General features: G+C 44.5%; 1 protein-coding gene across 1 annotated transcript in view; it reads right to left on the bottom strand.

Moving 5' to 3' along the window:
• KIAA1549 (KIAA1549 ortholog) overlaps window positions 1-15469 on the bottom strand; it is a 108889-nt gene that overhangs the window by 37417 nt on the left and 56003 nt on the right. The window contains exons 7-11 of the mRNA XM_054564063.1: window positions 14367-14550; window positions 13039-13098; window positions 11472-11620; window positions 3725-3902; window positions 356-540 (exon numbers count right to left, since the gene is read on the bottom strand). Of these exons, the coding sequence (XP_054420038.1) occupies window positions 356-540; window positions 3725-3902; window positions 11472-11620; window positions 13039-13098; window positions 14367-14550 (756 nt within the window). The remainder of the gene's footprint in view (window positions 1-355; window positions 541-3724; window positions 3903-11471; window positions 11621-13038; window positions 13099-14366; window positions 14551-15469) is intronic.

Below are 15469 nucleotides of genomic sequence, written 5' to 3' on the forward strand. Positions count from 1 at the left end.
TGAGAAAATCTCCCCTGGCTCCTGTTCTCTGAAGATATCCAGGGTTAAAAGAGATCAGAATTCATACCCAGAATAGATGTGATCTTCTCACTGACGGTCTCAGAAACAAAATCAGAATGGAACTCAAAGGTTCTCAAAGGCACAGCTCGGCCTTTATACAGCTTCACCTTCTTGGCATATAGTTAGCGCTACAGAAGACCTGCGGTCTCAGTGAGCGAACATGAAGGCACAGGGACACCACCATTAATGCCAAAAGGCTTCCCTAATAGCTCTCTTTATAGCTTTACCCAGAGCCCAAACGCCTCCATCCCTGCCCACAAGACGGGTCTACGCCCACCAGGGATTCGCCTCTCACCTTCTGACGCTGCTGAATGTTGGCCACGGTGTCGGGCTGGAAGTCCAGCTTGTCTGTGCGGCAGAGTTTCCAGTAGAGGATGACCACAATCACCATCACCACCAGCACGGGAATGACCACGCCAACGATGACCCACAGGTTGCTGCTCTGGGACTCAGGCGACGGCCTCTTCACCCTGTCCACGGCTGCGGACGAGGAAGACAGGTTACAGGACAGCCCTCTGGGCAGTGAATGTGCCACCTTCTATGAGAAACCTGGGAAGTCCTGTCATTGCCGCTCAAGACAACTGGTTAGAGGCTATGATCTGGTGACAAGAAACGCAACCAAGTAAACACATACCACACAGAAGGTTCCACGGGGAACACATCAGGGCTATGGTGATACAGAGGATGTGTCTAAAGGAACATGGCTAATTCAACAGCAAAGCTAGGTTCACTCCAGGGCTCCTGCCTTTCAGTGTACAAGTTCGCCCTCATTCTTACTGCAGGGATGCTTCCATACCGACAATTAGAAATCCTAAATGTAGTCTTTGAGCACTGCCTCAGTTTCCTCAGCTGTGTCTCTCCCTAAACCTGTGGCACTTGGCTTGTAATTGAAATTGCTTTACATGAGGTACCAGCTGTCCATTTTAAAACCACATTAAATCACTTCCTTTTTCCCATCCCCGGCCAGCTCGGCGGCTGCTCTTGGTCGGGGGTCGTGCTACACGTAAGGCCGCAAAGACGACAGAAAAAGTCGCTGGAGTCGATCAGCTCTAGGCTCCAGGTCATTACGAAAAGCGAGAAGTATGTGCTGGGGCACAAGCAGACTCTGAAGGCGGTCAGGCGAGGCGAAGCGACACCGGTCCTCCTCGCCCGCCACGGTCCTGCCTTGAGGAAATCAGAAGGGGGGTGTTACGTAACGTTGGCTGTGCGGGGCCCACCACCACGGGGACAATGGTCCTGAACCGGGCACCGCGTGTGGAGCATGCTCCAGAGTGTGCACACTGGCTGTCACGGACCCCGGTGATTAATATCAGAAGCCAGAACAGACGGGCGAAAAGTTAACCATGCAAATTGTTCTGTCATAAAACTGGCCGGAGCTTGTTTAAAAAAAAAATAATAAAGTAAAATAAAATCACATGAAATCAAACTTGGAATCCACCACTCCCCACCCTCCAGCCGCGCCCGCCGCATCCCCCCATGTTCCCCGGCCTTGGACGGTTATGGTTCAATTACTCTGTCCTAAGTTCCTTCGCCATCTCCTTTCCCCAATCCTGCCTCCCAGAACGGGGCCCTTGTCCCCTTCGCTCCGTGCTCATACCTTCAGAGGACTTGGCTCTCCTTAAAGCTCAGGGTCCAGCCCCCAGGCTCCAAAACACGACATGACCCCTCCTGTCTGCCCCCCCTCCTGGTCTGTTAGGCTGATTCATAACCACCTCTCCATGGTACTAGCTTCCCCTTAACTTTCGTTCTGGCTGTCTTTGTCCTGCGGACGGGACCTTACTATTTCTTTTAAGATGCACTTGATTACATAAGTGTATCATGTTGATGTGCTAGGCTACTTTGCTCATGAATATGGCCGTGGCTCTAAGTCTTGTCTTTTCAAATACATCTCAGTCTCCAGGAGCAGGGACTACGCTTTGCACTGTTTTGCATCCCATTAAGGTTAACACATGCTAGGGGAGCGAAATGCTTCTGCTCCAAGATGTAACAACAAAAGCAATTCTAGGTGCTGCTCTAGGTCCAGATTGAGGCCCCCAAGAGAGTGACATGGGAGGGGGCCAGCACTCGACAGCACACGCGCCATGAAAAACGCACACATCACAGAGCAGAGACCCCATAGGAAACAGAAAAGGAGACCGTGATAAAAATGTGTATTTTTAAATCTGGCCCAACGATACCTCGTGTCGCATGAAAACAACTAACAATATAGAAAGAGGGACAGAATCACACTGAGGGGCTGGGACAACTGGATGCTCTTCTTAGTTCTCCCCCAGTAAAACCCTGCGAGAGGCACAGATGGATCGAAAGGCGGCCCTGACACCCAGACCCACAGCTGCCTCGGGCTGGTCCCGGTGTCTGCTGCGGCGTCCAGTCCCAGGACTGTCACCCCTGTGGTTTCTGGCAGGAAAGAGAGGTGCACAGAGCAGATGGCCGTGAGCCTGAAAGGTGCCCGTGCCCTGCTGCCGTTCACCTTTTTAGAAGGAGAAGCGCTTAGCTGGAGTGGGGCGCCTCTCCAACAACCAGGGATGCCATCTGGGAAAGAAAGGCCAGTAAGTGCTTTATTTTTTTCTCACTGCTTTGAAATAGAACCCACTAATATGCAATCACTTTCACCATCGGCGGATGGTGATTTGCTTACAGTCTCCCCTCACCTCCTATAAAATGGAGAAAGTGTGCCTATTAGCCCTGCTCCTGATCAGTCTCCAGGGACGAGTGTAGATTTCACAAAGAATCTCCCAGGGCCAAGGATGATTTTGAAGCTGCCCTTTTGTAAAGTTGCCTTGATCACCTTCCATATTCACTACACAGAGTTTTTCGATGTTGCCTGGTGCTGAATTCCTTCTAAACGTTTACTTACCTTTTACTGTTGGGAGCAAGTTATCACTGAGCTTTTACAAGGATTGCTCTTGGGATCATAAAGGAAAAAGAGTCACATTGAAATAGCAGTCTGATTCATAAAGGTATATTTAGAGAAACACACTCTCCGTGCCTCTCCTTTTCTTAATTTTAAATATCCAAAATCTGTGAGTTGGGGAAAAAAAGGCACTGAGATCAGCCATTGCCAGGGGGACAGGGGCCTAGTATCTTCCAAAAATAATAAAGAAATACCCAAACACCTCTTTCTAAATTGTGGAGCGGTGTGAGGCTTGGGTGGAAGAGAAACAGGATTGAAAAGTGTAAGGATCAAGGACTTCTTTGTGTGGAAAGACCTAGAAGGAAGCCAATGAGTGCAGAGAGCACCTCCCAGCTTCCTGTGTGACTCACTGTCCCCACCAACGTTCAAAATATGACACAGAAGATTTTGGAATAAATACAGAGAAAACACATTATTTTACCTTAGACAGGGCAGGGATAGGGGAAAAAATATTAAAGTTAACAGAGGTGACTATAACTCACTAGAGTGCTGTGAATACAAGATACCAGATAGGAAAGACTGCAATGAGGACTATAACCACACGCCATTGAAATAAAGAAGATCGTTTCCAATAACTTTTAACAACTAACATCTCATGTAAGTGCCACTTAATAATATGGGCTTAAGACATATGTCTACTAAACCCACATAAGAATGCTTCAAATTCAGAGTTCAGTGTCCAAAAAAGACTGGCAGCTGCCCCCCAGCACAGCACAGATGGCCCCTCGGGGCCAAGCCTCAGGCACTTACGTTGGGCTACAGCGCCTTGAATTCGGTAACCGAGAATAATAGCCGCTCTCTGGATATCTATCTTGTTAATCAGATCTGAAGACTTGACAGCACTGAGTCTTTCTCCATCCTGATCTTCCACGAAGTAGATGAGCTGCACAGGGTTGTCCTCTCCCTCCAGCCTTGACACATTTACCACCTGAAAGGTAACAGAAACCATCAGTATTTCAGAAGCTCGTGTTTTCAGATGTCCATTCTCTGGTCACTCAACCTTGACTATGTTATTCGGGATTTATCCCAATCCTCATAATAAGCTCCTTACACGATTCCGGGGTCCAGAATCCCCATGATGCTGTCTTGACAGGAAGAGGGACAGTTACAAAGAAAGCTCTGCCGTGCAGAACAACAAAGGAGCTTCATCCTGCTCGAAGTCTTCTCTGAGACAAAGGGCCCATCGCATACACAGACCACTGGGTTGCCAAGTCCAGGAATCTAGACTTGCTACCAAGAAGCTCCAAGTACGTCATGGGAGGGTGCTGCTGCCCTCATAACATCAACCACAAAGGCTAGGAACACCCCTGGTCATCTGAAACTATTAATGGTTCTAGACAATCCCTTCTCAAGTCTATCGGCATTGTCTCCCTGGTTGCCTGGGGCAGGGTTTCTCAACCTCGGTACTGTTGCCATTTTGGTCCAGATAATTCTTAGATGTGGGGGTCTGTACTGAGCATTGTGAGATGTTTAGAAGCATCCTGCTCTCTACTTGCTAGATGCCAGTGGCAACAGCCATGCCCTCCCCCACCAGCTGTGACAAGCGGAATGTCTCCACACAGTGCCAAAATGTACCTTGAGGGAAAATCGCCCCCCAGTTGAGAACGACCGCTCTTGGTATAATACATCTCATAAATTCTTTAACACCCCACCCTCAATAATGGATAGGTCATTCAGAGAAATAATCAATAAGGAAATAGCTCATTTGAACAATACTATAGACCAGATAAACCTAAGACACATGCAGAACATTCCATCCACTAGCAGAATACACATTCTTCTTACACGCACACAGAACATTTTCTAGGACAGACCATATGTTAGGCCACAGAGATAGTGTCAACATATTCAAGAACATAAAAATTTTATCAAGTACCTTTTCCAACCACAATGATGTAAAACTAGAATCAGTAATAGAAGGAAAAGTGGAAAATTTAAAAATACATGGAAATTAATGCACTCCTGAAACAGCAAATGCAGCAAAGAAGAAATCAAAAGAAAAATTACAAAATCTTAAAACAAATGAAAATGGAAACACAATATACCAAAACTTATGAGATGCAGTAAAAACAGTTGTAAGCAGAAAGTTCATAGCTACAAATACATACACCATGAAAAAAGAAAGTTCTCAAATAAACAATGTAATTGACACCTCAAGGAAAGAGGTAGTAAAGAAAAAACTAAGTGCAAAGTTAGTATAAAGGAGGAAATAATGAAGATTAGAGCAGAAATAAGTAAAATAAAGACTAGGAAAGCGATAGAAGAGATTAACGAAGTAAGTGTTGGTCCTTTGAAAAGATAAACAAAATTAACAAAACTTTAGCTACACTAACTGAAGAAAAGTGAGAGTTCTCAAAAATCATAAATGACAGAGGAGACATTACAACAGATACCACAGAAATAGAAAGGATCCAAAAAGACTACTATGAATAGTTATGTACCAACAAATTGGACAACCTAGAAGAAATGGATTAAGTCCTAGAACCACACAACCTATCAAAACTGAATCATGATGAAATAGAAAATCTGAACAGACCAGTAATAAGTAAGGAAATTAAATCAGTAATCAAAAAATTCCCAACAAAGAAAAGCCCAGACCCAGATAGTTTCACTGATGAAGTCTATCAAACTTTTAAAGAAGAGTTAATGCCAAGCCTTCTCAAAATTTTTGTAACAACTGAAGAGGAAGGAATGCTCCCAAACTCATTTTATGATACCAGCATAAAACTGTACCAAAGCCAGGTAAGGACACTGTAAGAAAAGTAAACTACTGATCATTATCTCTGATGAATATAGATGCAAAATTTCTCAACAAAATACTAGCAAACCAAATTCAACAGCACATTAAAAGGATCATACACCATTATTAAGTGGGATTCACCCTGGGATGAAAGGACAGGTCAACATATGCAAATCAATAAATGTGATACATCACATTATTAGATGACAATAAGAATAGCAAGAGCACTCGATAGATGCAGAAAAAGCATTCGATAAAATTCAACATTCATGCATGATTTTAAAAACTCTCAACAAACTGAATATAGAAGGATCATACTTCAACATAGTAAAGGTCACATGACAAACCCACAGCTAACATCATACTCAATGATGAAAGGTTGAAAGCTTTTCCACTAAGATCAAAAACAAGACAGAGGTGTTCATTCTCACTACTCCTATTCAACACAGTACTGGAAGTCCCAGCCACAGCAATCAGGCAAGAAAAACAAATAAAAGGCACCCAAATCAAAAAGGAAGAAGTAAAATTGTCTTTGTTTGCAGATGACATGATCTTATATATAAAAAACTCTACATACTCTACCAAAAACTATTAGAAAAAGTGAATTCCTAAATTTGCAAGACACAAAATCAACACAATAGAATCAGTTGTTTTCCTATAAATTAACAATGAACTATCCAGAAAGAAATAAAGAAAACAGTGCCATTCACAATAGCATCAAAAATGATAAAATACTTAGGAATAAATTTAACCAAGGAAGTGAAAAATCTGTACACTAAAGATTGTAAGACATTGATGATTGAAGTAGATACAAACAAATGGAAATATATCCCATGTTCACAGATTGGAAGAATGAACATTGTTAAAATGTCCATATTATCCAAAGCCACCTACAGAGTCAATGCAATCCCTACCAAAATTCCAATGGGATTTTTTTACAGAAATACAAAAAAAAAAAAATCCTATAATTTATATGGAACCACAAAAGACCCTGCTGACAAAGGAGTCAAGAATATTCAATGGGTAAAAGACAGCCTCTTTGTTAATGGTGTTGGGAAAACTGGATAGTCACATGCAAAAGAATAAAACTGGACCACTCTCTTACACCACTCAGAAAGTTAGTTCCAAATAGAAAGACTTAAATGTAACCGAAAACCACGAAGTTCCCAGAAGAAAGCATAAGGAAAAAAGCTCCTTGACACTGGTCTTAGCAAAGCTTTTTTTAGATAGGATACCCAAAGCACAAGCAACAAAAGCAAAAATAAACAAGTGGAACTACATCAAGCTAAAAGTTTCTGCACAGCAAAAGAATCAACAAAAATAAAAAGGCAACCTATATGATGTGAGAAAATATTTGCAAATCATGTATCTCATATGGGTTTAATATCCAAATTACACACGGAATTCATACATCCCAATAGCAAAATAATAGTCATTTTTGAGTAGACATTTTTCCAAAGACGACATACAAATGCCAACAGACATATGACAAGAAGGTGCGCAACATCTTAATCAGCAAGAAAACGCATATTAAAACCATAATGAGATATCACCTTATACCTGTTACAATAGCTAATATCAAAAAACAAGAGGTAAGTGCTGATGAGGATGTGGAAAAAATGGAATCCTTGTGCACTGTTGGTGGGAATATAAATCAGTACAGCCATTATGGAAAACAGTATGAAGCTTCCTCCAGAAGTCAAAAATAGAACTACCAAATGATCCAACAATTACACTTCTGGGTATGTATTCAAAGGAAATGAACTCCCTATCTCAGAGGGGTATCTGCACTCCCACCTCCCTGCAGCACTACAGTAGCCAAGACATGGAAACAGCCTAAGTGTCCACCTATGAGTGAATGGATAAAGAAAATGTAGTATATACACATACAATGGGATGATATTCACCAATAAAAACAGAAGAAAATCCTGCCATTTGTAACATGTATGGACCATGAGGCCGTTCTATTAACTGAAATAAGTCAGAGGTCATACTGTATGATCTCACCTATACATGGAATCTTAAAAAAAAAAAACAAACAAAAAAAACAACCCTCCTAGAAAGAAAGAGTAGCTTGATGGTTGCCAAAAGCTGGGTGAAGGGGAAATTGGTAAAGGTTGTCTGTCAAAGGGCACAAGCTTCCAGGTGTGAGTCTGGGGATCTAATATACAGCATGATGAATACAGTCCATAATACTATACTGTATATTTGAAAGATGCTAAAAGAATAGGTCTTAAAAATTCTCGCACACATCACACACACAAAACTAACGGTGAGCGATGAGTATGTTAACCACCTTACTGTGGTAATCATCTCACAATCTACAAGGTCTGTCCGGAAGGTGTCCAGCCATGTCACATGAAAAACAGAGACATTTATTGAACAAGGTGCAAGAAACACTGTTCATAGGACAATGACACCTCAGTCCCCTTCAAAGTAGGAGCCTCATACAGTTCTCCCAATCACCATCGGCTGCCCTCTTGTATTTTCCTGCATCTCATCAACGGTCTGAAATCTCTTCCCTTTCAAGGGTGATTTTAGTTTTGGGAAAAGCCCAAAGTCACAGGGCACCAAATGTGGGCTGTAGGGGGACTGAGTCACCTGGGTGATTTGATGTTTTGACTAAAAACTCTGCAGGAGATGTGATGCACGAGCAGGCACTTTGTGGTGATGGAGCTGCCAGCTGCCAGTTGCCCACAGCTGCGACCCTCTGAATCATTTGAATAGTTTCTGCAGAGGAATGTTGAAGCTTAACGCAAAATTTGATACAGATTTGTTGCTGTACTTGCTCCGTCATTTTGAATGCGACGGCCACACAGTACACATGCTCACTCAATGGCGTCTACCGCCCCTACTGACTAGTACAGTGAAGTCATCATTGTTCACGCATGCGCACTCCAGTCTACTCGCCTTGGCTGCCGGGTTACATCGATGTCACACAAACCGTTCTCATTATATTAACAATGGCTGCACTTTTTCCAGATAGACTTCATATACTTATATCAAGCCATCACATTGTACACCTTAAACTTACACATTGTCATCTGTCAATGATATCTCAATCAAGCTGGAAAAAATTCTCATACATTCATAATCCATTGGCTCAAAGAGTACTTTGATTTGTTGCAAAATTTCTCTCTCTGGTATTCAAGGTAGCCCTTTACATCAGTACTTCAGAATCTAGTACATCTGATACATCACAGGTTTACTTAAAGAGCTTTCTATTTTGCTATTTCTCTTATTAATATACAACTGCTTTATTGCCCCTGCAGACTCCAGCAGAATGCCAGCTGATGTTCTGAGCAGATGATCAACAATCACTCCCAGCCCTCTCGTTTATACACACAGTTTGAATCTTTGGCCGCTATACTTGCCATTAGCAGAAGAGCTGCCACTTTTCTAGCCACGTGTATAGAACTGTTATACTGCTGTGCACTCCAGACACGGCTGCTGGCCTCCTTTGCCCCTGGAAACTTCTGGCAAATCAACAATTTCAAGGTTTCACTGTGAACACCTTCTTCCAGGTCATGTACAAAGATCCTTAACGACACGGGTCCAAATCTTCATCCCTAAAGAAACTGTGCTCTAGGCCTCTCCATCCTGAGGGGAGCTCTTATCTGGCCTGCCCTTTGTGTGGTGTTTCTGGGCCAGTTCCCTGACCACTTCTGTTCCAAAACCACCAACTTTCTCTCTCCGAACTGTGCTGCACTAATTTTTTATTAGCCCTTAGGATGAATACTAACAATGGGCTCCGAAAACTCAAGTGCATTACACCCACCTATCCCTCTACCTGCATGCCTGTTTATTCCACTGAAATGTTCCGGTAAATTGTATACACGGTTTCTCCTTGCAGAGCCCACCCTTCCAACGGCCGGTGACACCCCCCTTAACTGGAGACTCTATACGCTCGTTCAAACGGAAAATAACGGTAAAATCTAACTCCACCATCCCTTCCGGATGACTCCTTATCGGGCTCTTATCTGGAATCCACGCAACCATGGTGGGATGGAGTCATCGTTTTGGGCAACATTTTCAATTTCATTTTTAAAATTATTTTCTGATTAAAATCACATGTTCACTATAGAAAGTACATGTTCATTGGAGGAATTTTGAAAAGAACAAAGAAGAATGTATAAACAATAAAATGAAAAGCACCTCAAATTCAACCAACCAAAGAAAATCACTGTAAACATTTTGGCATGTTTCCTCCCATTAATCTTTTCATGGGTCTTCTATTACTATTTGGAGTATATTGCATACACTCTTCCATAGCCTCTCTTCAGTCAAGGTGTTTTCTACATCACTCCCTGATTAAAAAAATGATAACGGCTGCACAATATTCCAACATACAAAGATTCAAGACAACTGTTGTACCTATTTCCCAACTGCTGGATATTTAGATTGTTTTAATACTTTCACTTTTGCAAATTACGCCGCTAAAGAGTCCCGGGCCCTGTACATAATTTCTTGTCTCCATCTTCACATCTGGTCACTCCAATGCAGATGAGAAGCGGGGCACGGCTGCTAAGCAACCCATGAGATGGCACTGTTATTGACGGATGGCTTGGTTCACTTTCACATGTCCAATATTCCCACCTTAGGGAGCTTTCCTCTCTAATCTAGCACCTCGTTTGTCACCTTAGGGTGCCTTACAACTGTTTCATGTGCATTTATTAACCTCCACCCAGACCTTGAGCTCTGTGAAGCCGGGGTTACTGAGTAAGGCCAAGTTTCTATAACTCATTTTCGTTGTTATTCTTTGTCTTATGTTTACATAAACATGTATTTGCTTTCTATTTATATTAATGTTACTCTCAACCTTTCATGAGTTTTTAAATTTCTCTACATTCTACTGCATCTGGCAAAGAAAACTATTTTAGAAACCTAACCACCACCTTTCTGGGAGGGGCAGGAGAGAGCAACACTTACAAGGAACGACCTGGTCAAAGAGTCTGGGGACAGTGACGGCAGCTCCAGGTCAGCTGCCACCGCCCTCCCGAGTCGGGTCTGCAGTCTCCTCTCCCTTGCCCCAGACCACCGGCCTCCCACCCCGCACTTCCGGTTTCACCCTGCGTTTCGTGCCTCTGGAACCCCGCAGAAGTAAATAGCCCCTTTTCCTAGCTCTACAAGCCAGCAGTTGGTAAAGGGAAAAAATCCAAAATGACATTAATGCACATTGAAATGGAAATAAATCACAGCCCCGCCTCCAGCTCCCTGTGAGCCAGTGCATTTAAAATGGGTCACTTTCTGATGGCAATGAATCTGTCATTTGTCACCTTCTTGCTAATTTATAGGGGAAGAATGTTTGGGGTGATACGGGACAACCATGGGTGGCTAGAAGAGAGGACCGAAAATTTTCCCCTTTCTGATTTCTTAAGATCTCCTCCCACTGAAAGATTTATCCCAATGATACTCTCAATAACAATACCATTCCATAATTGACTATATTTTGAGTATTAAAAAATTACTTTTCGAAAAATAAGGTCATCCCATGGCATGGCAACCCATTGACACAATCCTTTCACTGTGCTCCCTACAAGATCCAGGACTGACCACGTACCAGGGACTTGGGAAATATCTGTCCAGACTCTACTTGAACTGAAAGGTTGTCCCATTCAGTCGCCACCTAATACAGCAACCCTTCTACTTCAGAATTTTCTTGCTGCATTTCCCATTTGCATGACGATGCGGCAAGACTTTGGACTGCTCTCTCCCCTCCCCTCGCCCCCTCCTCCTCTGGCCTCCGTGGGTACCTACCTGCACCACGCTGTTGCCGGCGGCGACGGTGGCCCTTCTCCACATCCGCCTTCTGCTGGAAACCTCACTCAGCAGCTGGGCCAGTTTGCGCTCCATCTCAGCCTGAAACACTTCATTCTGAAGCTGCTTCTCAACAACGCCCAGGAGGACTATATTTCAAGTGAAACACAGGCCCGAAAATGAGTTAGTGATGGAGAAAAAAAGGTGTGTGTAGGAGAAAAATGCACACGGGGTCACCATAAAATGCCAATCTCTAGAGCAGTGATTTTCAACCTTTTTCATCTCTTGGCACACACGAACTAATTACTAAAATTATGCAGAACACCAAAAAATGGATTATATTTTTTTGCCGACCTGACAAAAAAAAGAACGGTATGATTTTCATTCATTCACACTGGATGGCTGTTGTTGTATTGGCTGTTGCCGTTTTTTAATTCGACAGTGTAAGGGAAAAGAGTAAATAGGTACTGCATGTCTTAAAAGTTCTTGTGGAACACAGGTTGAAAATCGCTGCCCTAGAGGGGAGACATTAAGGCGGGGGTGGGGGCGAGGGAGGAGCCAGGGAGTGCTGCTCAGGGCTCTTAGCCACAGTTCCAAGCTCCACGTGTGACAAAGACTGGTGGCCAGAAGTCCCAGGAACTCAGCAAGGCAGGCGCTTTTGGGCTGAGAGGGCCTACACAAGACCGAACATTTTGTCTGCACTTATTTCAAAATTTCTGGAACTGGTTTAAGTTCGTATCTTATCTTGATTCATAAACTGACTCCAGATAAGGTGCTGGACTTCAGACATCTGCTGCAAACAAGATTATCTAAACAGACAATCTGCCAGATTTTCTTTTCAGCCAGCACTGGCGCAAATCCCCTCTGAGATAGGACCACAGGCAAGTCACTTAACTGCTATGAAAACTATCTGGGAAATGAGGCCACGGCCCCACACGAAGGGGCGGGGCCATTACATGGAATGTTGTATGGGAAGCTAAGGAGGCCTTCCAGGGCACAGGAACCCAGAAATGGTGACTGTCACCACTGTATGTTCTTCCTCCCTGTGACGAGTCGCACTGTGCCGCTCACACGCTGGGCACCGGGGAGCACGCACGCCCTCTTACACTTCTGCTCTGGGTCAGGGAGTCTTATCTGGCGATGCCATGGCTGTCAATACCTGACCCAGGCCCACAAGAGTTAAAAAAAGCTGCGTATTTCCTCACCAAGTGGCCTTATTTGTCCTTGTAAAACCAAACAAATAAGACTTTGAGAAAAAGAGGGAGAGCGCCTTGCTTCAGAACCTCATCCTGTTCTAGGTCGGAATACTGTCGGTTCCCGTTAGACTGCCCTGGACTTGATGTGTGCATTTTAGAGAAAGCCAACACTGTGTGTGCCATAACTCAGTAGGACGCAGTCTCACAGCCAGATCTGTGTCCCTTTCTCATTCGTTCTTTGCCAGGAGCTTAAGGTACACTATGCCCTGAATTGAGGCCTGAGAAACAGGAAAGGCGGTATCATTCTTATTAATGCCCGCACAAGCTCCTTATTCTTACAGTTTCCAAAACATGACGTAAGTGCAACCTACCTGTTCTTACCCAAGACGACTTCAACAGCTGAGACAGGTTGAGCTGCGGGTACTGGAAGGCTATAAAAAGGAAAGGGTGAGGGAGGAGAACAAATCTGTACAAAACACGTTTGCCACAGTCAGAAGGGCAGAGTTCTAGAAAACACTGGTGAGTCACAAGACGCTGCCTTTCCTGTACGATTTAGCACTAAATACAGAAGGAGAGGACGCCAGATCGGTGTGAAGGTATGGACAGGGAGCAGTCTCTGAGCATGTGAGTCCCACAGGGAAAGAGGGACAAAAATTAATAAGTAAAGGGCCTGCTCAAGTGACATTGTGGGACACTGCTTCACAGGATCACCCTTGCGTTCCTTTGGAAAAGTCCCGGTTCCACGGCAGTGAGTTTCCACACTGTGTTCCTCAGAGCCCCAGGATTTCCCGGCAGTGACTCAGGGGCAAGCGACCCCACGTCCTGGCTTGCGCGGGGCAGTGCTGGCGTACACCTGGGGTCTAGCCGACTCTTTCATCCCTAACTTCCTGTGTGTTACGGACAGTTGCTCAATGTAAATACCGATTTTATCCCTGTCGACTGCTACATTTGACAAGTTATTCTTTTTCATGTAATTAACCCTACACGGAATACATTTAGAATCATTAGGCCATTTCACTGTCCCATTTTAAATTTATTTTATTTATATTTTTATTGTGGCCTGATTTGTTTCTTTGTTTGTTTACTGTGGCCTGACTTCAACTCTGGAATCTACTGGTTTGGTTTTTTTGTTTTCTGCTTTGGAAGTAAATGTTTCTCCCACTCCCACCCCACTCCACTTGCACTATGAACCTAATTTCCAGGAAGAAAATGTTTGTTTTGTCTCCATTTATTACTTTTTTTTTTTCCATTATACACATAATAAAATTCACTTTTGGGGGGTCTGGTTTTACAGGTTTTGACAAATGCACGGCATCAGGAAACCACCACCACAGTAAAACTATAGAACAATGTCCTCACCTCCCAAAACTGCCTTTTGCCGCCCTTCTGTGGTCCAGCCTTCCTCCCACCCTTGACCCCTGGCAGCCACAGAGCTGTTCTCCGCCCCTCTGGTTTCCCATTTCCCAGAACTGGTCTAATCTTTAATAGCAACCCTCTCCTAGGAAAAGAGAATAGTAAAGAGAGGCCCCGTGGGTGAGGAGAGCCCTGGAGGCCCGCCTTCGCTTGAACCTGAGAAGCTCCAGTTTTATCTGACTTATATTCTGGATCTCCGCTAACTACGTCACTCGAGGAAAAGAGGTCCACCAACAAAAGGGCGCTCGGCCACGTTCCCGGCGCCAGCCAGGGGGGCAGCACTCACGCTCGGCGATCTGGAGCACCGGGTACCCCAGGTAGAAGCTGAACTCCACCACGCTCAGGTTCCTGAGCAGCTCGCTCACTTGTGTCCCGTTCCAAAACCCCTGCGTGCTCCTAACAGCAAAGACGATGTTCACCGGGCCCCGGCGAGCAGCCACCCTCGAGGAACCCACAGTGACGTTCAAGATCTGAAAGAAGGAAGTCGCAGTCAGCGTCTAAAATAAATGAAAACATCCCATTAAGAGCCTGACTATGATCTCTCTCTGACACAATTTCTCTCCTTGGTTTTTTTGTTTTGTTTTGTTTTGTTTTGTTTTGTTTTGTTTTGTTTTCAAAAAGAGGGAACATTTTTAAAGGAAGAAAAACAGGCGTCAATGGCTTGGTTCCCTTTTGCAATACTTTAAATCCCTATGGTTAATGAATATGTTTTTACATTAAGTGATGAGCTGAGCACCTCCCCCTTTTATCCCAAATCCCAGAGATAACATAAGCCTGAACAAGAGGAGTAAGTCCACAACAGCACCGAGAATGGGGGAAAACCTGAGATGCGGTCCAATTGCTGGAAAATGGAGAGAGGTTGGAATCATGTTGCTATAAACCAGAACGGAGGGACCAAGCCCCGAAACACGCAGGCAGAGACCCCTGTGGGGCTGAGAGTCGCCCTCCCGAGGGGGCTGAGGGGGCCAAGTGGGCTGAGGGGGCCAGGGCAGGCTCCACAGGGGGATCCACGGGAACCAAGAGCGGCTGCCATAGCTAGATAAAGGCTGCATGCCAAGGGGCCGAGTCAATTTCCTCCCTCCTCTCTCCTTTCTAACTGCCACACCCACACTGAGGGGCCAGGAGCAGCCACATCTCCACCCAGAACAGCCAAGGCACTGCTCCCGAAGGACAATGAGTTCCTTGCTTAAGAACGAGAGACTCAAGGCAGGTTAGGCGCCTAAGCAAGGAGGCGGGTGGGGACTGCTCACAGGAGATGAAGGAGAGAAAATGAAATAAAAGGCAGCTCTGTCATGATAAATACACCAACGTGCTCCATCCCAGTGTACAACCTCCTTATCTTGCACTGAGGGCGGGGTCCCGGTCTGCCTGTCTCGGACCAGCCACAGC

This window comes from Pteronotus mesoamericanus, unplaced genomic scaffold (assembly GCF_021234165.1).
Source record: "Pteronotus mesoamericanus isolate MK-2021 breed Mesoamerican mustached bat unplaced genomic scaffold, CSHL_Meso_final scaffold_85, whole genome shotgun sequence".
Lineage (NCBI taxonomy): Eukaryota > Metazoa > Chordata > Mammalia > Chiroptera > Mormoopidae > Pteronotus > Pteronotus mesoamericanus.